The 27,419-nt window shown below is 47.1% G+C and overlaps 7 protein-coding genes across 7 annotated transcripts; 4 read left to right on the top strand and 3 right to left on the bottom strand.

The window, feature by feature from the left end:
* Positions 1-2,061: 2,061 nt before the first annotated feature.
* PtA15_1A958 (uncharacterized protein) lies at positions 2,062-4,936 on the top strand (the record flags this gene model as incomplete). Its single annotated transcript, XM_053166039.1, has 8 exons — positions 2,062-2,136; positions 2,210-2,447; positions 2,533-2,722; positions 2,825-2,918; positions 3,014-3,169; positions 3,257-3,493; positions 3,564-3,926; positions 4,016-4,936. 8 exons carry the CDS (start codon positions 2,062-2,064, stop codon positions 4,934-4,936), a joined length of 2,274 nt encoding a protein of 757 aa, XP_053017171.1.
* A 942-nt stretch (positions 4,937-5,878) lies between these two features.
* Positions 5,879-9,193, top strand: PtA15_1A957 (uncharacterized protein; the record flags this gene model as incomplete). Its single annotated transcript, XM_053166038.1, has 6 exons — positions 5,879-6,137; positions 6,221-6,343; positions 7,716-8,041; positions 8,135-8,521; positions 8,599-8,722; positions 8,814-9,193. The coding sequence occupies 6 exons, from the start codon at positions 5,879-5,881 to the stop codon at positions 9,191-9,193; spliced, it is 1,599 nt and encodes a 532-aa protein (XP_053017170.1).
* A 2,124-nt stretch (positions 9,194-11,317) lies between these two features.
* Positions 11,318-12,146, bottom strand: PtA15_1A956 (uncharacterized protein; the record flags this gene model as incomplete). The annotated part of the gene is made up of 3 exons (XM_053166037.1): positions 11,318-11,371; positions 11,512-11,777; positions 11,876-12,146. The coding sequence occupies 3 exons, from the start codon at positions 12,144-12,146 to the stop codon at positions 11,318-11,320; spliced, it is 591 nt and encodes a 196-aa protein (XP_053017169.1).
* A 4,443-nt stretch (positions 12,147-16,589) lies between these two features.
* On the top strand, positions 16,590-18,505 carry PtA15_1A955 (uncharacterized protein; the record flags this gene model as incomplete). Its single annotated transcript, XM_053166036.1, has 8 exons — positions 16,590-16,709; positions 16,781-16,828; positions 16,937-17,017; positions 17,085-17,216; positions 17,285-17,497; positions 17,560-17,658; positions 17,721-17,861; positions 17,933-18,505. 8 exons carry the CDS (start codon positions 16,590-16,592, stop codon positions 18,503-18,505), a joined length of 1,407 nt encoding a protein of 468 aa, XP_053017168.1.
* A 663-nt stretch (positions 18,506-19,168) lies between these two features.
* On the top strand, positions 19,169-20,519 carry PtA15_1A954 (uncharacterized protein; the record flags this gene model as incomplete). The annotated part of the gene is made up of 3 exons (XM_053166035.1): positions 19,169-19,533; positions 19,636-20,016; positions 20,144-20,519. The coding sequence occupies 3 exons, from the start codon at positions 19,169-19,171 to the stop codon at positions 20,517-20,519; spliced, it is 1,122 nt and encodes a 373-aa protein (XP_053017167.1).
* A 2,379-nt stretch (positions 20,520-22,898) lies between these two features.
* Positions 22,899-24,140, bottom strand: PtA15_1A953 (uncharacterized protein; the record flags this gene model as incomplete). Its single annotated transcript, XM_053166034.1, has 2 exons — positions 22,899-24,043; positions 24,119-24,140. The coding sequence occupies 2 exons, from the start codon at positions 24,138-24,140 to the stop codon at positions 22,899-22,901; spliced, it is 1,167 nt and encodes a 388-aa protein (XP_053017166.1).
* Positions 24,141-25,888: 1,748 nt separating this feature from the next.
* PtA15_1A952 (uncharacterized protein) lies at positions 25,889-27,143 on the bottom strand (the record flags this gene model as incomplete). The annotated part of the gene is made up of 2 exons (XM_053166033.1): positions 25,889-27,036; positions 27,116-27,143. 2 exons carry the CDS (start codon positions 27,141-27,143, stop codon positions 25,889-25,891), a joined length of 1,176 nt encoding a protein of 391 aa, XP_053017165.1.
* Between the last annotated feature and the right edge of the window lie 276 nt (positions 27,144-27,419).

Here is a 27,419-nt window from a genome sequence, read left to right as displayed (position 1 = left end):
CGTACCGCAATGCAACCATAAAGCCGTCCTTGCGAAGGATTTTGTCCGCATTCATCTTGTGCAGGACTATCCATTGTCCGAGAGTTTCATATCTATATATGTCCCTCATTGTTATCTGCCAGGGACCACTTTTAATCAGTTTCTACTGCAACGTTTTCCTTGAGATAGGCTTTTTTTTTTTCAGATGAGGTGCTTACCAAGAACTCTGAGTAATTCAGGCTCCAGTCACTGTATGACATGAGCCACTCGCTTGGGTAGGGGTAGCCAGTATAGCGCATCCCCCTCTCAGTCAAGTTGTCATCATTCTTGGGGCGCTTCTCTGCGTGGTACTGAAGAGCAGCATCTTGCCACACTTTATTGAAAATCGTCAAAGGGAGTGGGCCCTTCAATTTGAGTAAGTTCTTCTCAAAGTAGGGGGTGAATCCCACATCTTCGTGGGAGTTTGTGTGCCCCCAATTGAAATTCACTCCTCCGACCGTGGTATTTTCTTGCTCACCATTGACTGTCAAGAAAGGGTCGGTTGAAAGAGTCCTTTTGATCGGTTGTCCAGACGCCGCTAAATTGGTCGCTGCTGGGACTAGCGTTATCGGAATTGTGGCAGGTTCACTAAGAATAAGATGTCATGACGCCGTCAGGTTGGTCCATGGGACGGGTTTGTGGAAGAAAGAGGAGTATCGTACCCTAGTATCATAGCTTTGTAGCAGTTGAAGTACATGTCAGACTTCACCTGGTCGCCGTCCCTTCCCGCCTTAAGGGCTGCCTCGAGCATGATTGCTACGAGTTCGTCTTTTGCTCTTTCCGGTGCGTCTGACGTTTGAGTTGGTTGCTTGACTTGTTTGGGTATGCTATCCACATCGATCACTGATAATGATATTCGGATCAGTATGGATCTTCTCCCGAGCTAGTTAGGAGAGGTAGTGATCCCTTTGGCTTACCATGCTTTGCTCCAATGGCTTCGGAAAGCTGATTGGTCTCAGGGTTACCTGTCTCTTTGTTGGTGGCCTCTAAGGTTGCCGGGTTAGCGGTCGCCGGGGCGTTTTTAGCCGTCGGTTTTGCCGATTTAGACTTTTTGTTGCCGGTGGGCTTTGCCGTAGCGTTTGGTTGGGGTTCAGAGGGTTTTTCGGAGGAAGCTTGTGGGATGGGGTTAGCCTTTGCAGAAGCGTCTGCGGCTTGGGAACGAGTGAGGCAAGCTGTTACATCAGCGTCGTCGCTTGGGCTAACAGGGTTATCGTCTATCATGCTGGCTGAAAGATTATCAAGGTTTTGGGACATAGTAGGCTAATCTAGGTTTACGACTACGCGGGGGGTTGGGGTAAATTGGTAATTCAGTTCCTCTTGATACCAAGTGGGCTGGGTAAGGGGATGTTTGGTGTTGGGTCTGAGGGAAGACTACCTAAATACGGTGACAAGGAAGAATGAAGAAAAACTAGCGTTATCAGAGGAGCTGATAACTCTAGGTATAAAAAACCCTCTGTAGGTAATTGGGGATAAGCGACGGGGATGAGTCCTGGGTGAATGCGCCGATGGCTCTGAGCCCAGGGTATAAATACCCGCCTCTTATCGCTCCTCATCGGAGCGACTTCCCCATTCGGCCAGTATCAGTCGACTTGTCTAGATACGGACCTACCGGTGGCCGAGTTCGGCCACCGGCCGGGAATAGGACCGGAGGGCCGCCTACAGGCGGCCACTTAGGTCTTAGGCTGAAACAACGCCTAACCAGGGACACTAGGGACCCCGAAGGGTCCTAGGATGAAACTTAGCCGTAGTCTGGAGTTCCAGTATCAGCCCTTTTAGGCCAGACAGATCTGTTTTGGGTACGGTTCCGCGGGATCCGCCTGGCCGTACCGCCCGTCCGGGTTTGGCCCGGTTACCCGGTTATTTGGACAACCCAAAACTCCCGCTGCGCTCCCGTATAGCAGACATAATTATATCGGTGCCAAACAGGGCCCTAGTGAACAAATGTGAATGCTCTGACCAGTTATTTTTGGTCCGCTTCTCGTAGTCGCGGGTGATGGATATGTGATACACGTGTGACATGAGGACCCTCGACCCAGATCGGCAATGGACCGCCCGTGCCTTTTGCCCCGGACACAAGAAATGGAGAAGGACATCACCGCAGCTCGAGCGGTCGGGGAGGTGAGCACCTTCGTTCGGTTGAAGCTGACAGCAAAAACCGGACAGCGGACTGATGCTCCTCCTTCGGTTCCAGCTCTTTAAATCTCCAGACGATCTCGTCAAATTGGCACAAATCCGCAAGCGTTTACAACGAGAACAAGCTGGTATCGATGCTAAACTCAAGCAAGGCGCCAAAGAACAGCTGGATGCCACCAGAGAAGCGATGTCAAAACTGAGAGAGTCCAAAAACCAAATCGAAGCCATCAAAGAGGAGATGGTCGCCGTCGAAAAGGCCTGTGAGGATCCTAGGGTGCGTGTGGAAGGTTTCGGAAGTTGAGTCTTACCACTTTCTCCTGTTGTGCACAAAAAGATTTCGAGTCGGTGATTTTCACGCCCACTAACTGTGGAAATTCGTAGAAATCGCGTCGGTCTCAAAGATTCATCGGAACTTCGTCGCTACAGCGAAAATGGTTGAACAGCTGAGAGATATGGATTACAAAATCGAAAGAATAGAAAAGCTTTTGGCCAAGGATCGCGCGTCTCCTTTGGGCGACGCGCCAAACCTGCTAGCCATCCATTATACACTGAGTGAGATGGAGACGTTCAGGTAATTGTGACGTTAACTTCAACCTAAACCGTTTTCTGACCATCAAAATATTTCGATTGAGCCTGACGAGTGAGTGTTTTTCTTTAAAAAAAATCTTCACAGGAATGAAACTGTACTCCAGGCTAATCGGGAAGGGAATTCTGAGACTACTCGGACATTGGCCGGCTACTTCGAGCGTCTTGCTGGCACAATCGAGGTAAGCTCTTTGTTTCGAGATGGTCGGAGCGGACGGAGTTGCCAATTTCCGTTCCATTTTTTTTTTGCTCAAATTTATTATCTCTCCACTTCCAGGCGTTTGAGTCGCATTATGTCCATCTCGCGAGCAACATGCTGGATATAGTCAGGAAGGGGCATGCAACCGTAGCCATAAAAATTGCCAAAATCGCAGAGATTGAAGGCCAGCGCGATGAACGAGCAATTGCGATTCGATTGGTCAAACGGCAAAACGTTCGTACATAGGCTTGCCTCGAAACGATACGAATCGCCAACTATCACTGACATAGAGGGTGTGGTTTATTGTACGCCTCATTGTAGAAAGATATTGGCGCGCGGTTTCAGTCGGTACGGGCGGAGGCAAGGGTAATAAAGCATTATCGCGCAAAGGTCATGGATGCGATCAGAACCAGTGCCAAAACTCAAATTGAAAAGCAGTTCTCCAAGTATCAAGATAACCCCGCTGGATTTTTCGAAGGAGAAAATTTCGATTGGTACTATCAGGATTTGCTTTTGGTGGAAGAAATGCTGGTCGATAAATTTCCGGCAGATTGGAAGGTGCGTGTAAAACTTTGCTGCTTGTCAAATGCATCAAAATAATAAATCGATCAATTTTCGCCGAATTTAGATTTACCCTGCGTACATCAAGGCTTATCACAAAGCTCTATATGATTTCACGAAAACATACTCTTCCTCTGGAGACGCCGAGGCCGGCGCCTTGCTCGCCCTCACAACCTTCACCAAAGAATATAAAAAAAACATGACCAAGGAACTAGAGATCCCGCCTGAATTGACCGAGCCACCTTTGTTAGATGACAATATCCAGTCACTAGTGGATGAATATCTCAAATTGATCAGTAAGAAGATGGAAGAATGGACTCAGAACCTCATGAAAAGCGAAACTCAGCTCTTCCTGGAACGCACCGAGCCACCAGAAGAAGATGCTGACCAAATGTACACCATGCAAGCATCTGGAATAATGTTTCAGATGGTCCGTATTTCCAAGCTCTCTGTCCCAGTGAATTGTGGACTGCATGCTTGTTATCTAGTTTGGCTGATTGGAATTATTTTTATCCTTAGGTCAACGCCCAAGTCGACTTTGCGATTGACAGCGGTCAAGGAGCGGTGCTTTCAAGAGTAGTCGAAGAATCCGCCAAGGTGATGATGGCAACGCAAGCTGAATGGCTATCACTGGTTAAAAAGGAGTTTACAAAGCAACATTCCTCCAAGGCTGACGACATACAGGGAGGGTTAGTCGAATATACAATCAGTCTTGCAAACGATCAAGTGAAATCAGCAGACTTCGTTGAAGGCTTGATGAATAAGCTCGAAGGGCTTGTCAGCGAGAAGTACCGCCAGTCTATCAGCGATAATCTTTCAGCAGCTATGGACGGCTATCTGGATGTTGCCAAAAATTGTGTCCAAGCTCTCATCGAGGCAGTTTTTAATGACTTGAAGCCAGCCGTCAAAATGCTCTTTGGCAACTCGTGGTACGCGGAGGGGGCAGATGATCCTATGGTACTAATCATCGAAACCATCAAAGATTACGTTGTGGATTACCAAGCACATCTGAATCCAAACCTGTTTGAATTACTCATCGATGACATGGTGGACTGTTTCTTGATAGCGTACCTCAATGGACTTCGCAAAACCTCGAAAATACGGATCCCTCAGGCCGTCGATCGTATTCGCGCAGATGTCAGAATATCTTACGGGTTTTTTGTGACCTACAAGGCACCTACGGAGCTCAAGGCTTACTTCAAAGTGCTGGAGCATATTTTAGGCGTGCTGAGCGCCAGCCGGACCATGTTTTTCCTTGATTGGCACTCGTTTGCGAAAGAGTACGGCCCGGCGGTCGTAGGATTTACTGAAGGACTCTTGAAAGCTCGCGACGATTTGGACAAGACGGCTGTCAACGAAATCATGGAGACGATCAAGAAGAAAAAGGCCGAACTAGTTGAACCCGAACTACCGACGATTTTCAGTCGACTGGGAAAATGAAAGCCACGATGAATGATGCGTCAACATGCTTCAAATTCCTTGGCTCGCGTGTGGTATTCAAACCAATCAACGCCGTGTCAGTGCAATAGCTTTCTACACAAAGCTTGCCGATTTACGTCTAGATCACTTTCGTTGCGGCTATGACACCAATTCACATGTAAACTTGTTGCTCGTCCAAGCCATGGATTGTTTATTAGTTGAATGTAATTCTAGAGGACAATTTTCTGATGGCCTAGATTGTGATATGTAATTGAATTCTGCCATACCTAGCACTGTTAATAATGGATATTCCCTTGAGGGAAGTATCACGATCGTGTATGGTAAACATCTAGAACCCCAGAGCAACATCAGCCGTACTTTGAGTTTGAGTCGGGAGATGCAAAGCTGGACTACATAGATTTGCTATAAACCCAGTTTCATTTTACTTAATCCTCTCCATTACAGAGCGGCTGTTGAATCGTCGATGCTCAATATATCCCGTTCATTCCGCCTTCGCCCCTCATCACTTCGCCATCTATTGACCGCTTTGCCTCAAAGCTATCTGGCAAGCCTTTGACTCCGGATTCGAATTCGCGCCGTAGAATTTCTTTGGCCCTCAGTAAAAAAAGAGAGGATTCATCTTCGATCAAGATAAGAACACAGTTGCAACCAATGTAACACATGATCAGTTCGCGCTGCGAATGAGTTTCAGTCAGTCTCAGATTAGGTTTGATTTGTTCTGAGCAATAGTGTTGCTGCTGTCACTGGCAGGCTGAGCTTGATTCCCTCACATGATGGTTTTCGGACAACAATTGCAATGAGGTTCGGGTGATGGAGGAGAAGCCGAGACTCCCCTAGCAATAGTTGTGCAAGTTGTTGATAGAGGCCTTAAAATTGACTGTAATTTTTTATTTTTGTCCTAATTTGTGAACCCCCCTAGTTGTATGGTGCAGATGAACGCTGATGGGGGTGGATACTGAGGATTCGAGTGAGACAGGGGAAGTCCGATTTTCGATCCGGAGACTTCTTCCGGTCCGCGACGCTTTATTCAGCCACCCAGCCCATCAAGCCAGCCACTCCAGCAACCCATGGCACCGCGAATCCACCAGCTGGTCGTCTTCGACTTCGACTGGTGAGCCAACAGACACTACCTCTACCACCACCGCCGTCCCAGCTGACCTGCTCTCTGGCCGATCACCACCCGCCCGCAGGTCTCTCGTAGGTCTGTTTCCCCCCCCCCCCCCCCCCCCCCACACGTACCGACCCTTGCCAATCGACTGCTCACCGCTTGTTACGCTCCCATAGACCAGGACACCGATAGATATCTCTTCGAGGTCTTGGACCCCAGTCTGCGGATCCTGTTGGCTGAGCGTAAGAGGACTATGCAATGGACCGATAACGTGTTGAGTGTAGCATCCTATCTGTTCCGTAATCTTGAAAAAACCACGATCTGATGATTGTTTTTGTATCTGATTAATTGCAGGGCTGATTGCTTGCTACGTTTAGCCGACCGGGGATTTACACAGGCCCAGATCACGGAAGTGTTTGGGACATTACCCCTGGTAAATAGCTCCGAGGAAAGCAGACAAACGGTTGCTGATGCTCGGGTTGTACTGTGAGCAGCACCCGGCGATGAAGCGGGCGATCGAGGCGCTCTCACGGACGCTCGAAGAAGGAGAAGAGGATGGGGCCGAGACAGCGAGCGAGCTGCTGATCCTCTCGAACTCGAATACGATGTTCATCGAGCTCGTCCTCAGACACCACGGCCTCTGGGCCCGCTTCGACGGCGCAGTGATCACCAACCCGGCCCGCTGGGACCCGGAGAACGCTGACCGGCTGCTCCTCCGTCGTCGGGTCGACGCTCAGGAGAGCCAGCACGGCTGTACGCTTGGCTGCAGCGCCAACATGTGCAAAGGTCTTTCCCCCCCGTCCTCTTACCCCCCCTCTCTGCAAATCTGCTTCTTATTCTTTGTTTCTTTCTCTACCACAGCCGCCGAGTTGATTGCCTACTTGGAACGCCGCGGGCCCTCGAAGCCGTTCGACCGGATCGCATACGTCGGCGATGGGGACAACGACTACTGTCCGATCAGCCGGGTGCTCAAATCGTGAGTCTGCTGATCTCTCAGCCATCCTTGCTGTTGTCTGACGACTCTTTCCATACACACACACGCACACAGCGGCGATGTGGCGCTCGTCAGGAGTCGTCGAGAGCTGGCCCGTCGGATCGAGGCCGAGACTGCGAAGGGGAACGCTCTCTCCTGTCGGGTCATGCTGTGGGAGGGCGCTTGGGAGGTTGAGCAGATCTTCTTGAACACCCTTCTCAAAGCTCCCTGAACAAGCTCGTGTTGATCAGGGAAGAGAAAAGGAGCCCACTGAAGGATGGAAGCAGATGTGGAGCTTAATTCTTTGAGGCCGTTTAAGATTATGTGGTGGCAATGGCAGCATGTTTTTTTTTTTTTTTTTTCTTTTGCAAATGCAATTGGCCCATTAACAGACCCGAAATTAAGAACATGTGATGTTGGAGAAGACTTATATACAGCCTTTTGAAGTTGGCATTGTAAATAAGATGGTGTGGGTGACAGTGAAGAGTGTTAGTGGGTGAGTTGTGTGGTGATGGGCTGCTGTATGTATTGAGTTTGTGTGATGGATGATCTGTACATAAAGGGGTGCTTTTTTCAGTGATTGTTAGTGATTTTTAGTGATTAGTGCTGATCTGCCCATCTCCGACACCCCCCATATCTTATCGCGTCTGCCCACTGCCCACTGCCCACTGCCCCACTTCCGCCCACCTCGAACCGAGAAACGACCACGAAAACCATGCCCGCCCCCACCACCCTCGTTCTTTTACTGCTCCTCGCCCTCGCCAGCCAGCCCATCCACGCCCAGGCCATCCTCAACCCAGCATCCCCAGCCTCACCCGCCCCCGCCGCACCAGCAGCCTCGCCCAGCCCAGCCCCCACCAGCCCATCCCCCCCACCCGCCGAGGCCAACCCCCCCGCACCCCCAGAGCCCAGCCAGTCATCCACCACCAATGCCGCCCCCGCCGCACCCACCAGCAGCCCCGTGCCCGCGAACAACAGCCCAGCCAGCTCATCCGTCCAGTCCGCCAACTCGCAGACCAACTCCGTCGCAAGCCAGTCCTCAGCCTCCTCCCTCGCCTCGCGCCCATCATCCACCTCCTCCACGGCCCCCCAGACGATCTCCGGCGGCCTGTCCCAGCCGGCCTCCTCGATTGTCATCGTCACCCTGACCCGGACGGGCGCCGACGGCCAGGTCTACACCTCGCTTACCTCCACCTACAGCCCCCTCGCCCGGCCCTCCTCGACCCCCAACAACAACGGCTCCGCCTCTGGATCCTCCTCCAACACCTGGGCTATCATCGGCGGCATCGTCGGCGGGCTCGCCGGGATCGCCGCCGTCGTCTTCATCGTCTTCAGATGCACCCAGCGCCGCTTCTCCGACCTCGACGACGAGGACGTGGCTATCAAGTGGCCCGAACTCGTCAACCGCGCCGAAGACCCCTCCACCCTCAACCCGCTCGCCGCGCGGCCTGGCGTCGGACACGGCATCGGCGAGGATGACGACCAAACCGACGAGAAACCTCGGGTAAGCAGCCACAACAACAACAACAACAACAACAACAACGAAACAACAGCCTCTCTTACACTCCTCTTGCCTCCTAGCTCTACTCTCACGATATCGCCATGGAATCCCTCCACTCTGATCAAAGACATCCCGGAATGTATGACTCCTACCAAGCCTATCCGCCTCCACCACCCCTTCACCCCCAGGAACACAACGGATATTGTCAGTCTACTCTTCATCCACATACCAACAAAGAAAAAGAAAGAAAAAAAGAAGAAGAAAAAACTAATGTCTAGGGTGGCACCTAAAGCAGATGATCCATACTTGGGACCGAGTGCAGCCCAACAGCCCTACCCGGGCACGCTCAACAACTTAGGCTACGACGACCAACCGGGCTACCAACACCGACCACACGACCTGCATTCACAGCCCTCGCTCGGCTCATCGGTCGGAAACACGCATGACCCCCAGGGCCCCCCGCGGCCCGACTCCCGTCAACAGCAGCAACAACAACAACAACAACTAGGCCATCTCAATCTTTCCGACCACCATCTCCAATACCCTATTGCTTGGGATGGGCCCGAAGATATCCCCCTCACCGTCGTCAACAACAACAGCCACCACCAACAGCAACAACAACAACAACCGTCTGCTAACTCGGCCCCCCTTCATAACCCTTACCATCCCTCCTAACTTATACAACTTTTAATATCGTTCTTTTAATCCCTTGTTTGTCTAAACACCTTTTTTTTCTGTTTTCTTTCTTCCTCAGGCCTTTGCACTCAACACGCACAGATGCTCTCTCTCTCTCTCTCTCTCTCTCTCTCTCTTTCTTTCTTCATTTTTGCAGTACTACGTTATTTCACTTCCCTTATTTCGTTCAGCATGGTGTTTTTTTTTTGTTTCAGTAGCTTTTTGAGTTTTTGTATGTGTGTGTGTGTTTCTTTGTTTGGTCGTTTACGTACTCTCCACTCTTCTTCCATCCCTGTTGTGTACCTTTCTTCCCTTTCTCCCTTCTTCTGCTTCTTTTGCTTATGTTCATGAAAGAGAGAAAACCCGTATCAAATTCATCGCCCCAGTCCTTTCTTTTCCAGTCACTTCACCACCCTCCAGTCCAATCCCCAAACCCTTGCTCTTCCTTCTCGCATTACAACTTTGTTATTCTCTTTTCTCTTTTTTTGCATGGATGAAATATATACATATATACATAGATACAGATATATATGTTTAGATAATAATATCATTGTTAATTTATTTGTTCATAAATATGTGTAAGATCAAGAAGACCTATGGTCTTCTCTTTATTTCTGCCGGCAAAAAGGGTGATGTCAGTGTAGAGACAACATGTCTACAAAGGTTTCTTTGATATAAGATTGAGGTAAAGCCCTCAATAAATGGAACAATCATGCCAGTCCTTATGGTATAAAATATGATGACTGGTATCATAATTACCAGCCATTACATTACAAATCTCAATACACCTTAGTGGCTGGTATGACAGCAGTCATCAGGGTGTGTACCTCAATGACAGCTATGATCCTGGTCACTGAGATGTTTAACTCACCAATTTGTATCATCAGGCGCCAAGGTGTGTGTGTAAATATGTACAGGATTGCTGAATTATCACCATAGATCAAGTTAGCAACTGTCTAATAAGGTTAAGATGCTCAAAGTGGTGTGCACTGGTATGGCACACACCACACAATGTTAGATCAATTCTGTGTATGACCAATTGAGCATGATAGTGATTTGGTTTCACAGGATGGACACAAAATATCCCTCTGATACCTGTTGATCCACTCAAGTCTCTATCCAGTTTATAGATGTATTATCTGTAATGAATCCAAACCCCTGAAAAAACCTAACATGGAATAGAAACAGCAGTAGGAGATGGTCTTTCTCTCCATCTTTTACAATATTGGATAGCAAACCTTGGCATAATTTTTGGTATGAGGGCTTGGGAATTTTTATTGATAAGAGTGGGCAAGTAGGCACCAGTTTTTTGTTTGTGTGAAAGAAAGTTTAATTTTTGTGGAATGTGAAAATGCAGCTGACTAGAAAAAATCTGGTTTTGAAAAGCTTTCACCTGATCACTTCAACACATGCATCATGCTTGATTGAACCACTGAAAAATGGGGCCTGAACTATGTACAAGGGCTGGCACTGTGTCAGTTGATTGAAGTCAACATATAAAGCTGCATCACACCAGATATTCCTTCATATCATTGGCAGCCACAAACACAAAGAAAAAAATGATTTGGACAAAAGCTGTTATAAATTTCCAGTCATGTTATTTATGATATGCTATGTGGTACATCCAATCCTTTTTAGCAAGCAGGAAAGCCACATTCTCCTGTAGTTTTTCATCATAAACTATAAAAATATTTACTCAATTCCTCCTTGAGAACCCTCTGGGATGCTTCAAAAAACTTTATTCCAGTTGATTCTACTTTCTCAATCATTTTGGTGAAATCTTGATTTTCTTCATTTTCTTTGAGTTTCCTGAGGTGGAAAAGGTACCTCATGTACTGGTAAGAAGTCATTTCTTGTGAATCAAAAGGGAATTCAGTTCTTCTATCAGCACACAGAGTCCTCACTGGCCCAAAGTGGCTTGAAAAATTTTCAAAACTTGGGGAGCTCCTGAGAAGTTCCATCAGAGTTCTATTCTCAAGGGTCAAATCATCCTCTTCTTCATTGGGATCAAAATTTGAAATTCTTCTATTTTTGTGTGAATCAGTCAGATATTTTGAGCCTTTCAACTTCTCTCTGAACTTATCTACTTCCATTTGCCAATCCCAGTCAATTAATGTCATCCTCTTAGGCTTGGAATCCTCCATCTTGCCACTCTTGGCTATCTTTGGCAAAAATGATCTGAATAGCTCATATTCAAAATGATTAACACTTGAAATCATCCCAATAACTTCTTCAAATGCCTGAAGTTGTTGGAATTTGATTGATTGCTTGAATTCATTTGAGATAACCTGTGGATGGTGTCTCTGGATAAATCTGACCATTTCATACAGCAATTTGAAATGTATAAGCACTTCATCTTCCTCATAAGCATAACCCTTAAGCTCTACTCCTGGAATGTATGCAATTATATTTTCCAACAGTATCTTCATGTCAGATACTGAAGTAGCTGTGCTTGGTGATGCTTTGGTGATAAATTCTTCCCTGATTTCATCAAAATCATCAAACAACTGCACAGATTCTTCAAATTTCAATTGGGCTGTTACAAATTGGAACTCTACCTGTTTCCAAGTGCCCTCATCAACTCCTATAACATTGATAGGAATAGAATAAAAGAGAAAGAAATTTAAAAGGTTTTTAAGTGTTTTCCGCTCCACAATGTGCAATTAAGTGATTGCTACTGACCCTTAAAAATCTCCTTGAGGTCATCCTTCAGGTTACAGTCTTCCAAAATGCTCAATCTGAGATCAAAGTTGAGATATGTACTGTAAACATCATAATGAGTGTATTTGGCAACAATTAAACTTGAAAAGAATTTTCCTTGATCTTTTTTCTGAAATTCTGAAAGAATTTCAGTTGGGACTAGGGCAAGCTTTTCAATATGATGAAATAAATCAATCATAAGGTCACACCAATGTGACATCATCAACCTCAATCCACCATTGAAAAAATCCATGTGTACAGGATCCCAAGGTGCATCTTCCACAGCCTCCACAAAAGATGAGAAGGGACCCTCTACTACCATCATATGGAGCTTTTCTACCAGGTGACCAGGGAATATTTCAGACAATACAACTTCGTCTGCTTTCAGTGGTAATGGTTTGCCTGCTTGTATTTCATCAATCTTGCTGTCACATAGATAGTTTACCACTTCTTTCAAATCTTGCATGTGCTGTTTGAATTTTTTTGGAAATCTGTATTTTAGGTTTTCACATCTTGAGATGTTCTTTTTCATTTCTTCTTGATACAACCTGACTTCTATTATTCCTGCATTCATCAATATAGAAAATATCTCATGAGGTAGTTCAGTGCTATGATGATAAAGATCTATAGATTTACCCACTTTTTTCTTTTTCAGAATTTATATTTTCAATTTGCAGAGCTTGTTTGGAATCTTCATGAGAAAATCTCTCAGGATGCAAGTTCATAGTGCTTGAACCTATCATCAAATATGGATCCCCATTTGAATAAGAATCATGTATAAATTATAAACTGTCAATATTTTAATCTTCTCTTACACTGTGGTATAGAGACCTGTTGACTTGTGGATGCAAGTGAACCTTCATTGTCTCCAGCAAGCTCCATTTGATCTGGATCAATTTGCTCTAGCATTTTTGACTTCAAATCCTTGGCATTTTCTAGTTAAGCATATGATTCATTTCAAATTGATATCAGATGAATCCTTCTCTGGTTTTAAGATTCAAGCAATTACCACAAAATCACATACCTGACAAAATAAGGCCAGCAGAGTTTTGAACATGTCAGATTATTTTCATTTTTCCTGGGCTCCCATATTAAGCTTGATGAATACATACCTATCTTATTACTAGAAGGCAATCCCCCCTTTGGGAAAGAAGTCTTGAAATCAAACATGTGAGAAGATTCCATTTTTGAGGTACTTGGACCATTGCTTAGGAAGAACCATCCTATGACACAACATGTTTTCATAAAACCACTAGATTTACTAATCACCTTCATTTTTTTTGATCAAAATAAATTGCTTATGTGAACCTGGAATATTGAAAGATTCATTAGAAGAAGTTTATGGATATTTGGTTACTATAGGTTGCAGAAAACAGAGCAATCTTTGAGCTTGATTTGATAGCTATTTGTCACACCTGGCAAGAGAAGTAAAATGAAATGGTGGATGAATTCCATAAGAAAGAAGATTGGCTCTTTGATTTTATTTAAAACATTGTGATCTCTATCTGAGAATATCAGAAGATGTTATAACAATCATAAAGCTAGGTATACCAAAAGGAAAGGGGCCCAAAGGATTTCTGGAATTCTCTCTGCGTACCTTTTAAGTCCCAAATATTTGGACACCTTGATGAAGTGGTGGCCAAGTGTGAGTAAGGAACTAAGGTAGTATGTGTCCCCAGTTAAATAGACAGATGGTCATCCAATCTCCAAACCCCACTGTGGCAGAGCTGAAACTCAAAGCCAGTACAAAATATATTTCCTGGTTCCAACCAATTCATTCCAAATCTTCAAGAGTGTTTGATGTAGATTATGCGTTTGATGGCCGCTAGATAAATCCCAAGAATGTCACACCGAGGCCCAGGAGGCAAGTCATGAAACCCTGCAGCCGGTTGGGAAAATGTAAAGCCCCCAGGCTCCAGCACCTACCTTGGTTACCAAGTCCCCGTGGTGCAGTAGTAGCAATGAGCATAATGGAGGACTGATAGACATGAAACTTCCCATTGCCCAACTGCTTTGAATTGCTTGGGTGGTTCTATTTTGCAGGAGATTCTTAGGGCTCCCTTGAACTCTGCTGAATTGTGTTCTGCTTTTACAGATAATAGCTTTGAAATTTCCCCTTCAAGGACTTCGCGTAGTTATTGGCTGTCAAGATCTGCGGGCCCCCCAGAATTGATTTGGAGCCTCAAAATCTACACCACAAGGCCAATTGAGAGTGGACAATGTAGAAATAAAGGTAGGTCATGGTAAAGAAATTTCTGCTTCTGCCTTCTTCAAGATTTTTATCCAGGTTTGAGTGATTACCGGGACGTCCGCTCCTGACTGCTATGTTCCACTAATCTTCAGCACTCTGCAATGAGCCTGATCTTTAGTGCAATAGTCCGCGAGTCATGAAGCCCCACACTCCAAAAGCACAAAGTCTGAAATGGCAAGCAAGTAGAATAAGGGTCAGGTAAAACTCTTCTAATCCTCTAGTACATCTGTGAGTGTAAGTACAATGATGAGTAGTAAGTGAAAAAGGAAAAAGAAGAGAAACCATGTGCCCTCAACCCCTTCCTTCCCTCCATGCTTGTCCGGTTACGTTCCCACCCAATTGGTCCACTTTCCTGCACTGGTCCACCATCTCTGCCCAATTTCTGCATGCTTTTGCACCTCTCCAATGCTTGGCCTCCCACGTCCTCTGTCTAGCCCCCATCAGTCAGTCTCTCACCAGTGCCTTGGCCCAAGCTCCACCTGCTGGTGGAAACTGCTTCAGCTGCCCTAGCTCACCTGCTGACACGCCACTGCTATCAGTCCACACATTTGATCCGCTGCAACCCAGCTCTCACCCTCCGCTCTGGTCCGCCTATCCAATTGGTCCTCCAATGGTCCACAATCCGCAAGTCATCTCAATCTATGCTTTCTGTGCATGCAGCTTTTTGTAAGCTTTTTTGTGCTTTCTGGCGTCATCCTCAGTGTTTATGTCACCAAATGCACACTGAGCTCAACCACATGTGTATTCCTGCCTGTGCTATCACTGAGTGGACATTCCCTGACACTCACCAATATAAATCATCACAATGGGGTGCCACCACCTGGAAAAAATCAGCCACACCAAAATGGTGGGGACCCATAATATTTGCCACACCGTGGCACATATATGAGCCACCACCCCCATGACCAACATTGGGTCAGTAATAGTGTTGGAGCCGCCAAAAGGAGGCCCCTGGAGTGGGACCCTTGCTAGCACTGCCAGCATATTTGGCTGGGATGAAGTCATCCCAGTTTAACTGGGATGCACTCAATCAATTTAAAATGGGTTGATCTTGACCAATGAAATATAAATTGGATTTATATTTCATCAGTTGAGATCAACCAAGTTTAAATTGGTTGAGTTCATCCCAGGTTAACTGAGATAGCCTTAACTCAGCTAATTATGCTGTAGAGCCCGACACCCGTGGGCGGGTACCGCTCGCACCCGCCAGGCGGTGCCGGGTGCCTGATTTTGGGGAAAAAACGCGCCTGACTGGCAGGCTGATTTTCCTCCTCCAACAAAACCCGCCTGGACTCTCTTAGGCTTATGAATGAATCAATAACAAGATGATCAGCTCATCAGGAATTTTCAGCTGGTGTTCGCAGCTGCCTCACTTATTTACATGATCCAATTTCCAAGTGGAACGTAAATATGTGTTCATACACAGGCGTATCGAGATTGTCGAGCCAAGAATGATAAACTGGGCCAGAGGTTTGTGATGTCCGGTGACCTGCACCAACTAGCAAAGAACGCTTCGCGCCGGAGGCAGGCGACGCGATTGAATTATCAACTCGGCATCGCACACCCCACCGGGGCACGGAGTGTTTATCGGCGGGAATGTCAACTGGCTAGATAGCTGGTAAGGCCACCTCAAGACCATTCTTAGATGTTTGACAAGGCTCAGTAATCCAGAGCAGACAATATTCACGTAGACCGGGGAAGACACAGTGTAAACCACCCCATGCAATCGTATCAAAAGATGTTGGGGGATGGAGATTGGAACGATCCCCTTTCAGCGTTTGATGCGCCGGATAGGTAGAGGGGATACATGCCGCTGTGCGGTTGAAATTTTGAAGTCTATTCTTACCCCGACCGTCTGGAGCGGCGGACAAGGATTGTTCCTTGGTAATTCTCAAATACAAAGCAGGACCAAAAATTGCAACCGGTCCCTGGTTATTTCACTCTTCCCGGGGCATTGATTGTCTGAATTCTTCGTGTCACCTGAGGATCTAGAACTTCTCTTTCAACTGAGGCGTTGGTAACTCGTCGATGAGCGCGGACATTTTCCTGCTCTCCAACTCTTACTGCCAGTGCCACCATGTGTTTGAATTTCTCCAAATCATCCTGCCAGTTTTGATACGTCGGCCCATATTAATCTCAGCAGGGCGAAAGCTGGTCTCAACCACATTACTGCCCTCAGCTACACTGCGCCCGTCTGAATCCTAACAGTTTGTTTATGCAGCTCCGTGCCTTTTCTGCCGAGCCATTGAAATTTGTGCGTCCATTTGATGCAAAGCCGCGCCAGGCCTGCTATAAAACCAGCTTCATTAAATCTTCATTCCCGAACAGTATTCCACAGCTGTTGTTCCCTCATCAAGACCCATCTTGTCCTACTTATTATACCCGGCTTGTCACTTCGGCCCACACTCTCTCATCATCTATTAACCGCATTCCGTCGAAGCCATCATGCAAGCCCATCTCTCAACTCCGGAATCGAATTCGCGCCGTAGAATCTCTTCGGCCATTAGCAAACTATCTTTGAACAAGATGAGAGCTTTTGTATCACCATCCACAGTTGCGACTCATGTATGCACTTTCCTTCTCTCATGTTTCTATGTGTGCAAAACTGATACTATTGCGCCGCGGAACAACTACAGTCGGACTCTCCCGATAGCGATCAATCCGAGATCGCAAGTGACTCATCTGTAAGTGTCATTCCTTTTAGTTTCCTGCCCATTAATCGCTTTGTGCTATCAGTATCACCGACAAGCTCGTTGACATTATAATGCCCGACATGGTATATATATACATAGCTATCTGTCTCTGATCCGCCACCTTGTCCAATCCTCAATGCCAACTCACAAACGATGAAAAACTACGCCAGCCAGAGATCCGTGAGTCCTGACTTACGTTTAGCCATGTCAGATTTCAGCCGTATTCTTATGTTCTGGTTCTTTTCAGAATAAAACCCCATTTCGAGAACCAGCCTTATTCCCAACCAGCCTTAACTTTAGCCAACAAACCATCTATCTGTTCGAGTCCAATGACACCGAAGACGACGAAAACTTGAACTATTACTTGAATGATCTCTTGGTGAGAAATTGACCTTCGAGAGGGCTATCATCCATTCCAGCCGCTCATACTTTTGCACTATATCTCAGCTTGGACCGACCGACCCTTCCAAAAATGATCAACGCCACAAGGACAAGATTCAGGAAAAACCAGCGAAGCAAAACATCAAAAAATTTAGCCTGAAAGCCTTTCCCTTGACCAAGAGCATGTCATTCCAAAATCCGGGTAAAGGATTAATCCAGCGATCGGAGTCAACCTTTTTTCGCGCGGCTAAACCTATTCCATTGGCTTCCATTACCCAGGTAACTTGGCTTACCTTTTTTCATCATAAAGGTCCCGGTAGAAACTGACAGCGCTTCCTCAGCCCGCACCTCACCCAGTCGCTGAAACCGAAGTGCGCCAAAAGGCGGATGATCGACCTCGAAAGACTCTCGAACCCAAGTCTGATTATTCTCAATTTTCTGTATGTCTGATTTGAAACTTTCCACGAGCTAGAAATACCTCCTAATGACGAGTTGATTTTAGGAGCGCGCTCGATTACGTTCACTTCCAACCAAATTGGATACTACTCAGTTCAAAGAACTCGTTCACAGGGAGAAACTTTCAACCCCGTTACAAGTGATCCCAGAGCAATCAATTGTATCCTCGCCAACACTTTCCACTGATGTAAGCTTTCATCGCTTGCATCTTGAAAACACACACTGCTCTAACTGTGGATATTTTGTATGCTGTCACAGTCTCAAACAGCACTCTTGGCGCCCGAAATAACCGACAATCAAGCAATCTGTCCTCGCATCGATATGATTCTAACATCATCTCCCTTCTTCAACAATAATCCCCCTACTCTATCGCCGCATCCAACCCAGGAGCCAGGCACACCGAACTCGTCCTCTGGGGACACCCGCGGCTTCCTTTTCCAAACGCTCACTCCCTATACCTATGCACCGCCTGAAACTCCAACAACTTGTGTCAACAGTGTTTCTGCTTCCCACCACCTGCAAGCGACTCCCCACGGAAAATTCGCGATGTCAACGGGAAGCCCCGGGATCTTCAGTCTACCAACACCTTGCTCGCAACCCCTGAGGACTCCAGTCAGGCGGCAATACTCTCTCCTTTCTCCTCACTATATCCCCTCACCTCTTCCCCCAAGGGATTCCGCTTCACACAGTCAAGCTTCCCGTGGCCCCGGTGCTGATATGCTGGCAACCCTGGAATTCCTTTCAGACTTGTGTCAAAAATCCCCAGAGTACATGGAGGAACACGACAGCCTCCTCGAGCGTGCTAGTCTCCAAGACTCCAATGAGCCTTGAGCAGATATGGGCCTTGAGTATATCTACGATAATTCTTGAATATCTTCATCTAATAGTTCTATTTTCTGTTTCCTTCCTTTACCAACATGGACTTTTATCTATCCAGTGATCCGCACAATGTTAGTTTAGTTGCAATTTTTGAAGTTTTCACTCCCTTGAGCCAGTCCGACAAGTTTGTCCCATTCCATCAAGTTCATCTGTATTGTTCAGATCTCATGACCGCCCCCTCTCATTTGCTAGCTCATCATCCGTCTATCAATTTCCTTAAATATGTACTCGGACATCTATCTTTCCTGAAGCTTGTTCCCTATTTCACCACACGCATGTTTGGTCTTTCAGTAATTCTAACTTTCGTTTGCTTATAAGTGATGATCTTACGCAGTACGCACCTCAAACCAGAACCCTCAGATGAATCAACTTGAATGTCCTTCAAGTTCGAAGCAGCACATGCCTCATCCATCCGTTTGTCTTTTTGCCTCATCTGTTTCTCTTTTTGCTCGAGATGAGCTGCGGCCGCGGATCAGTCCGCGAGGCGCTCTCGGAGGGGGTTAAGTTAAGCATCGGAGACATTGCACTCTGCTGGTGACCAGCCGTTCGCCGCAAAACCCACGTCAACTTCGTCCATCACCTCGCCGGCCTGCCCCCTTCCGACCAACGTACGTCATGCCGAACGCCATCGATATCTCAGCTTCCTCGATGACCGGCCTGTTGGGCGCAGTCGAGGCTTCGAAAACAGCACATTCTCTGGCGCGCAAACCGACAGGAAAAACGACGGGCGATGGTACTGTAGAGGACATCTACAACATTTCGCGCTACAAAAAGGGCTCGGCGATCACAAAAAACAGCTCCAAGTCAAAAGATTATTTTGAAAGGAACTCCAAGGGATCAAATAAAGGTGTCAAGTCCCGGGCAATGAAAGATAAATTGGAAACTCGAGCTGCGCGGATATCATCGCAACCTCCCTCGGTGCAAGAACAGCTGGCAATGGAAGCACTCCAGCGCAAGTCAAAAATATACGATGCCACTATGTACGCTGCTAGATAGTCTTTGCCGGCCATGCTTCACATCCCTCACCAATCAGATTTTTTCCTTCCCTCCAACTTTGAATGGTTGTTTGTGAGAATCTCTAGACGAGGCCAGAAAGGAGGATTATCTGAGAAACAGTTGGAGGCCTGTCCATTGGATATCGATGCCAAGCGAGCCAATCTGAACTTGCAGGCCGACTCGGACACGGACGAAAGCGTGGAGGAAGTATCCAAGCCTACCAACATTGGCTCCTCATCGATGCCTCCCACGTCCTTCGCAGGTCGGTTATCGTCTGCACAAGACCTACCTAGATCGCCCATACTGGGTGAACGAGAACCCGAGGAAGAAGAATGGATCGAGGGTAAAGATGAATTTGGACGAGATACCTTAATTCCCGCATCCAAACTAAAAACTTCCCCACTCGATCCCCAACGAACTCTGGCGTTTGCTCAGACAGAAAGCGCCAGTCATCTGCAAGAAATCGGGTTAGTCATTCATCTTTTCTTTTCCGAGGTCTCGTCCTTTCGAGCTTCCAGCATTGTTTATTTGCCTATCGCTCATGTGATCATTTGTTAAATTTCAATTCGAAAATGGGTATCTCTCCTTTCACAGAGCTCAATACGGCGCCCAAACTGAATTTCCATTACTCGAGCTCCCCGAAGGACTTCAGCGAAAAAGGACGGCAGATGAACCTATTGAGAAGTACTTTGATCCAAAGGCTGAGCGCCGCCAGCTGGGGACAGCCTTCTATGCTCTCTCCAGCAATCCGGAAGAGCGTCAACGTCAGCAGGAGGAGCTTCGTGCCCGCGAGGAAGAAACTAAGCAGGCCCGCACCGCAGCAAACAAGCTTCCCGAGAAACAGTTGAGCGCGGCCGAAAAGGCTCTTGAAGCTCGTAAACGTCTCTTACAGTCTAAGAAAGAAGAACTTGCTCGTAAACGCATGAAGAAAACGGACGTGAGCTCAGCTGGTCCGGCTCCGTCATCGTGATCCTTGAAAGACATCCTGCATGTATTATTAGACGTTGGGTCGAAAGTTGACTAATCATGTAATCAATCTTTTTATCGCCGTTTCGTGAGCTCCGATTGACGAGTGTATTTATTCTGCTCTTTCTTCTTGTGATGCCAATGCCAGCTTCGTTCACCTCGAGCGAAAATGTTGTATGAGGAACTCATAGCTTTTCGAACGAGAAAACCTCACTAGTCAGGCCATGTTTCCTTTATCCCAAGAACGAACCTTCAGAGTTACCTTCCGACAAGTTAATACTCGTATCGTGGTTGGTCGGCCCGGCAATTTCACGTCAGTGAATCGACTTTACAGTCCCAATTCAAATCGCATCGCTGTTGAGTTCAAAAAGATTCTTCGGTGCATCAATGAAGTGGACGCCGCACGGAAGAATTATTCCGAAGAAAGAGGGTGAACGCACATTATCTTCCCCGGCACTTGTCTTTTCTTCCTCGAGGCCGCATCCAAAATGGACAATCCGAATACGTGTCTGAGTGCCTGACAACGGCTCGTTTCCATCCCATCCAAGAGGTGTAGCAAGCTCAGCCAGCGTGCATAATGTGGAACCAATCAGAGATTCATTCGTAGTTTTTTACAACTACTTTCTCGGGACTATTGTGCATGTTCAAACGTCTCGCCTCCGTGCCTGAGCAGAAATACCATCACCTTGCGCCTTCATTTCAAATATGTCATCCTAGGACCAATTGTTTGTGGCCTAAAAAAACAAAACAAGGAAACACAGTTACCTCCCACAAGTCAAAGGCAATCACTGTTTCTTTCATCATCGAATTTGCTGTATTTTCTTTCTTGGCAGTCGGCCGTGTTCGGATTTCTCAAATAGATTTCAACATGGCGATTTCAATGGATTTCCATGAAATTGGTTATTGGTCATCTACCCCTTGTCATGTTATGTTGTGTTATGAGGTGACTGGAAAGCTCAAGTCATCTCCCCTTGATCAACACGTCCTAGCATATTGTTCGAAATCGTCTAGAGACCCCTTCCACACAATTGTTTCTCCTTTAATCAAGAGGCTTATGAATTGCATAACAATGTGAAGACTGATTCATTTGGGTATGATTGTTATCGGTGAGGCTTGTTCGGCTTTCACGACTGGTCCTCAAGCAAACTGAAGCTGGTTTGGGTTGATGACACGACTGGCACCGGCTCCAACACCTCACTGCAGTGCAAGCTCTCACCAACGGTGGGCCAGCTACGCTAACCGTAGCGTTAGCGTGGCGTAGCGTAGCGGAATTCCACTAAATTTTAGCGTAGCATTAGGGGAATTGCGCCTTCTCTGCGCTAACGCTACGCGCAAAGGGTGCGCAGCTAATTTAGCTGTTAGCGTAGCGTTAGCGCAGATGCGCGCAATTGCGCTAACGCTACACACGCAGGGCGCAAAAGAGCGCGCGCTACGGTGCGCCACAGTGCTTTTAGCTGAAAAAAAGGCCTTTTTTTCCGCTAAAATCACTGTAGCGCAGCGTAGCGTAGTGACTGTAGCGGCGCGCTAACACTAACAAACAATTGGCGCGCTGTTAGCGCTGCTGAAACGTAGCGCAGCGTAGCGGCGCTAACAGCGCGCTAACGCTACTCAAAATGGGCGGGCGCTTTTTGCCGCTACGCTAATGCTAAGTGGCCCTGTAGCGTAGTGTAGCGTAGCGGCCCACCCTTGCTCTCACTCGAGACTCGAGTTAAAGGGTAGCCCCTTTTGCCTAGAGTAGATAATTATGTGATGCTTGTCCCAGGCTATCAATGGCCCGAAGTTCGAGAAAGATCGGATGCAAACAAGTGCTACCAGGAGGCGGACCAAGCTGAGGGCTTCGAAGCTAGAATGGCCAAATCCTTGTCGAGCACCTGAGAAGATTCTCCTTATTTTGCTGCCCTGCTACTGGCTATTTTCAACATCTCCATCACTTTTTTATGGATTGCCCGGCAATGCCTATACAGGCGCATGCAGACAAGGGGAAGACTTTGCTTTACCCTCTATAGCTGCTTTAAATGCTCGCTTTTTACTTCAATAGGGCACAAGGACGATCAATATTCCACAAATTGCTCGGCCCACGGGAACAAAAAAATGGTTCTTTTCCATCATAAATGCAGAAAGTCAGAGGCAGTATGGAAGAAGGGAAATCCTATGACAGTACCGTTACTACGTAGCAGGATTAATCTGAAAAGGGGATGCCTCTTGTACTGATTACTAGGGCAGGAGTCTCACAAACTAATTGAATCAAGTAGGAGGGTGTCCAGACATCCTTTTAAAACAAGAACTAGACAGAAGAAGAGAAACATGACTCTGGGTACTGCAGGGTTTTGAGAAGAGATGGATATGAGAATTGCTGGCTAGAAATCTGATCCATGCGAGTAGGCTATTGAGCAAATGGAAAATCAGCAACAAGATCGTCGCAAGCAGCTAAAATTTTATCACAAGCCAGAAAAAATTGTGGCTTCATCAAAGAGAACAAGTCGTTGATGATCTCTTCTGGGGATGTGCTGGGATCAGAATCCAAAGGTTTGAGATAGGTGCGAAGCACGTCCGTGAAGCCGGACATGCTGCTTTTAGCGCTTTTGGCCCAAGGCGGAACGTCTTCTTCGATTCCGAATTGCTCCTGATGAACATCAAGCAAGCCTTCGACAATTCCCTTGACACTCGAAGCAATGGAGCTTGATGAACGTAGGAGTTTCTGAAGATCGGAAGAAGGCAGCTTGTCGTCGAAGGTGAACGGGGGATTGCGGGCGAGCTTCCGAAAGAAAATTCTCGCCAATTTCACAAGGGGGATAGCCATCTGCATAAGCTGGATTATACGTGACCTGACGTTCCCTTCCGCTGGGTCATCAGTAGACTCGTTGACTTGTTGAGTCAAGATGGCTAGGGATTCGCCCAGTTGATTGTGGAAGCTCTCCCACTTGATTTGAAGAAAACCGAAGTCGGAGCGCGGGAGGATAGCGAGGGCTTCATCAATTTCAACAAACACGTTGCTGGAGAGTGAGATGATCTGATCTCTTCGGATTGATGCGTCTGGATCATTGTGGGCGTATTGACCGTTGGAAAAAAGAAGGGAACATTCACCCCATAGGTCAGGGAGGAGGCCGCTGATGATACCGGAGACACCGAGCCTCAAAGATTCCAATCTGAATCTTTTCAAAACTCCATAAGTCTGATCGATCGTGCTGGAGGTTCGACATAGGGAGCGGATATGTGGAGCCAAGGCATTGACACCAGCATAGAGCTCTCGCAAGCTCGGTCCGAAGTTCTTGACGAGCTGCACCGCTTCAGGGAACTTCGGGTTTGGATCGGTCCCTTTGAGAGGCAGGTCAAGTGCTTCGAGCAAATCCACGAGTTGCTGGCGGCATGATGGCAGAAGAATCTTTTCAATTTTGTTCAATTTTTCTTTTTGAGCCTTCACCTGTTCATCCGTCGGCACTTCTTCTACCTCTTTGCGGGGGCTGAGATCCGGGTCAGTTTGGAAATCGAAAAGTTGTTCCCTCAAATCGTTAAATGCCGTGGCGAGGGCTGCACGAGAAGGGGAGAACTAGGTTAGAGTCAGAGGAATGATTGCAGAGAGTAGGCAAAAGTAAAACTACGGACTGGCTGCGTTTCGGTCCGACATAGCTAATTTTAAAGTGTTATATGGATTGGTGGGGGCGACTGGGTTGATGGTTGGGGGGCAGTGTGGCGATTTGAGTATGACGAGCTAGGCTACCAGAGGTAGGAGGTTGTTATGGTGATGGCAGTGAGGATGTAATAGGAATTGGGAGATAAAAGTGCTCTGCTAGGAAGTGGTAATCGCGTGGATGGAGGTGGGTTGTGCACGAACAATCCTAATGGAGGTGCGCGAGGGCAGTGTTGCCGGCTCGATGGCCTCCCTTTATAGCCGTTCCTGAGCCCCGAGTCTCATTGCCGAGGGCAAGTGAACGAGGGAGGCCAACTGAGATGCCGCCTATGGCAAAGCATCAGACTGAGCCGAGATTGGTGATCCATTTCTCAGCCGGCTAGATGCCTATCCCGTCCGGCGCGGTGTTTGTGCTCCGGTACTGCCCACGGCTATATCCGTAGCAGCATCCCTGGACCTTTTCCTACCTTTTCCTTTTGTCTTGCCTGCCGGCCGACTGAAACAGTTCCGAAACAGGAAATCTCCCCCACCGCAGCTTCCGGTTGCTCCTGCAGCGGATCATTCTAACATCGCCGGATCAATCTGTAACAGTGTCAGTGGTGACCGGGTATGTACTCGAGCCGACTGTATTTCTATGCCTGTGCTGAGTTGACATCCAAGACTTCAGAGCGAGAAAGAAACTGGGCAACTCCCTCTCTCTCGCTTCTGCAACTTCCGTCTGCACACCTTCAGCTCCAAACTTTTAATTTATCCCTCTTCAGCCTAAACCATAGCGCGTGTCTTGTTTGCTATCGTCTCCCTGAGCTTGTGATGCGCGACATGTTCGGCAAATAAGAAGTCTAGAATGATTTTGATATGCACCATCAGTGACCTTGGGCCGTCATTTCAAAGATTTTATCCAAGGGAAAAATCATTCTGACCTAAACAAACCAAAAAGAAGGAATCAAGTTATCTCCCGCGAAGGCAGTCGCACTGTACATGATAGTAATCTGTCGTAGTATTTTCTGGTTGCTTCTGAATTGGATCTCAACACTGATAAATCTCGTCTTGATTGATACCTGTGAGGGAGACTAGTATTGCAGTATCGTGGCTGCTTCGAATACCAGGTTAGTTTGAGCTCAGTTTAAGATTTTGTAAACACGCGTACTATCTCAAACGAATAACCAGCTCAAGTCGCTGCGGTGCAAGCTCCAATTGTAGTTGAGAGGGAACCTCTCTAGCATCATTTTGCCCGGATGAAGTTGTGAGTATGTGTTAGTGAGCCCTAGCTTACACAGGCTATCAATGGCATGAAGTTAGACTAAGATGACTTTCTTGACTTGGACTCGAGTTCCCTCGAATGGACCGGCGCACTCCGGGAAAGAGGTCTTTTAACCTTGCGAAATATTAAGCAGGTGGGCACTCTTTTACTCCTGGAGAAAAAGTAGAAATATTTTCTCTGTACATGAGAATGATTTGAACAGAAAACTAATTGATCTATCACGAATATATCAAGGCACCATACGGCAAAGGGGGATTCTATGACGGCACTGGTACTGCCTGCGGTTGATGTTGGAATGCATCTGGCACTGATCACGAAGGCAGGAGTGCAACGAACTGATTGAATCAAGATGGAGAGTGCCTGGTTTTTTTATAGCGAACAACAATTGTAAAGGAAGAGAACTAAAAATCACTGGAACATGCCGGGTTTTGAAAAGAGATGGATGTGATGATTGATTGCTAAAAAACTATTACATGGAAGTAGACTAGCGAGCAGCTGGATAGTCGGCAGCAAACTTTTGGGCAGCGGCCCATAAGGCATCACAAGCCGGAAAGAATTGGGATTTCATCAATGACGACAATTCACTGAACGCCTCCTCGGAGGTGATGGTGGGGTTAGAATTCTTAGGTTTAGCAAGGGCTCGGAATGTGCCCAGGGCCTCAGTCATGCCCGTTTTGACATGTTCAGCGCAGGCCGGGACGGTGTTTGTGTATCCGACTTGCTCGTTTCGGTGAAAACGAAGCAAGCTGTCAGTGATGTTAGCGAGATAGAAAGTGATAGCTTTAGAGGAACGTCGAAGTTCATCGAGCTCCGCAGAAGACAATTCGCCGTCGAAGGTGAACAGGGAATCGTATACTAGGTTTTTAAAGAACACCCTCGCTAATTGGACAAGGGGGATAGCCTTCTGTGAAAGTTCGACTACACGGGACCGGAAAACTCCTTCCGATGGTCCATCGACAGACTCATCAACTCGTTGGTTTAACTTCGCTAGGCAATCACCCATCTGCTTGTGGGAGGATTCCCAGTCGATTTTGAGTACACCTTCATCAGAGCGCGTGGGCATAGCAATGAGTTGATCGATTTTAGAGAAGACCTGGCGAGATACCGAGATGATCTGGAACCTTTGGTAGGCTGAGTCCGAATCATTGTACGCGTATCGTTTAGTCAAAATGAATTGGAAAATTTCAAGAATAAGGTCCCTGAGAGGGCCGCCAATCAGGCTGGTGACACCGGAGCTTCGGTAGTTCAATCTGAATTCTTTCAAATCTCCATCATTCTGATCAGTCGAGCTGGATATTTGGCTCATGGAGGTGGTAGGAGGAGCGAGAACAGTGGCAGCAGAGTGGAGTTGAAGCAAGGTGGGTCCGAGTTCCTTAACGAGCTTTAACGCTTCAGGGAGCTTTGGGTTGGGATCAGTCCCGGTGAGGGCCACGTCCAGCAATTCGATCAACTCCTTGAGTTGCTGGCGGCATGAGGGCAGAAGAAACTTATCGATTTCGTGTACTTGTTCTTGAGGCCCTTTGGCCTCAGCGTCGTTCTTGACTTCTTCGTTTGCTTTTTCAAAGTTAAACTGCTTGACGTCCTGGGATTTAAGACATTGGATGCTCAGTTCATGAAGCGCCGTGACGAGGCCTGCAATGCAAAAAAATAGCCAAGTAAAAGTCAGCGGAATGAGTCTGGGGGAAGAGCAGGCCCAAGTAAAACTACGGACCTTGTACAGTTGAGCTTGACTCCGACATAGCTACTGTGCGAGCTTTATATGGTTCGACGGGGAAACTGAGTTAAGTGTTGGGGATGGGCGGGCAAGTATGGCAGTAATGTATCAATCTGAAGAACGAGCTATCGGATGCAACACGTTGTTGCGAATCGGATAGTGTCAATGTGGATGTAAGAGGAATTGTGAGATAAAGGTATGCGTCACAATCTATATATCTGCTGGGTTAACTGACAGTGATAGCGGGGATTGAGATGAGAAGCAGACGTGGAGAACCTGGCAGGGGTACAAAAGGGATAGG

Source organism: Puccinia triticina, chromosome 1A, assembly GCF_026914185.1.
Source record: "Puccinia triticina chromosome 1A, complete sequence".
NCBI lineage: Eukaryota > Fungi > Basidiomycota > Pucciniomycetes > Pucciniales > Pucciniaceae > Puccinia > Puccinia triticina.
This window is presented reverse-complemented; position numbering and strand designations above follow the sequence as displayed.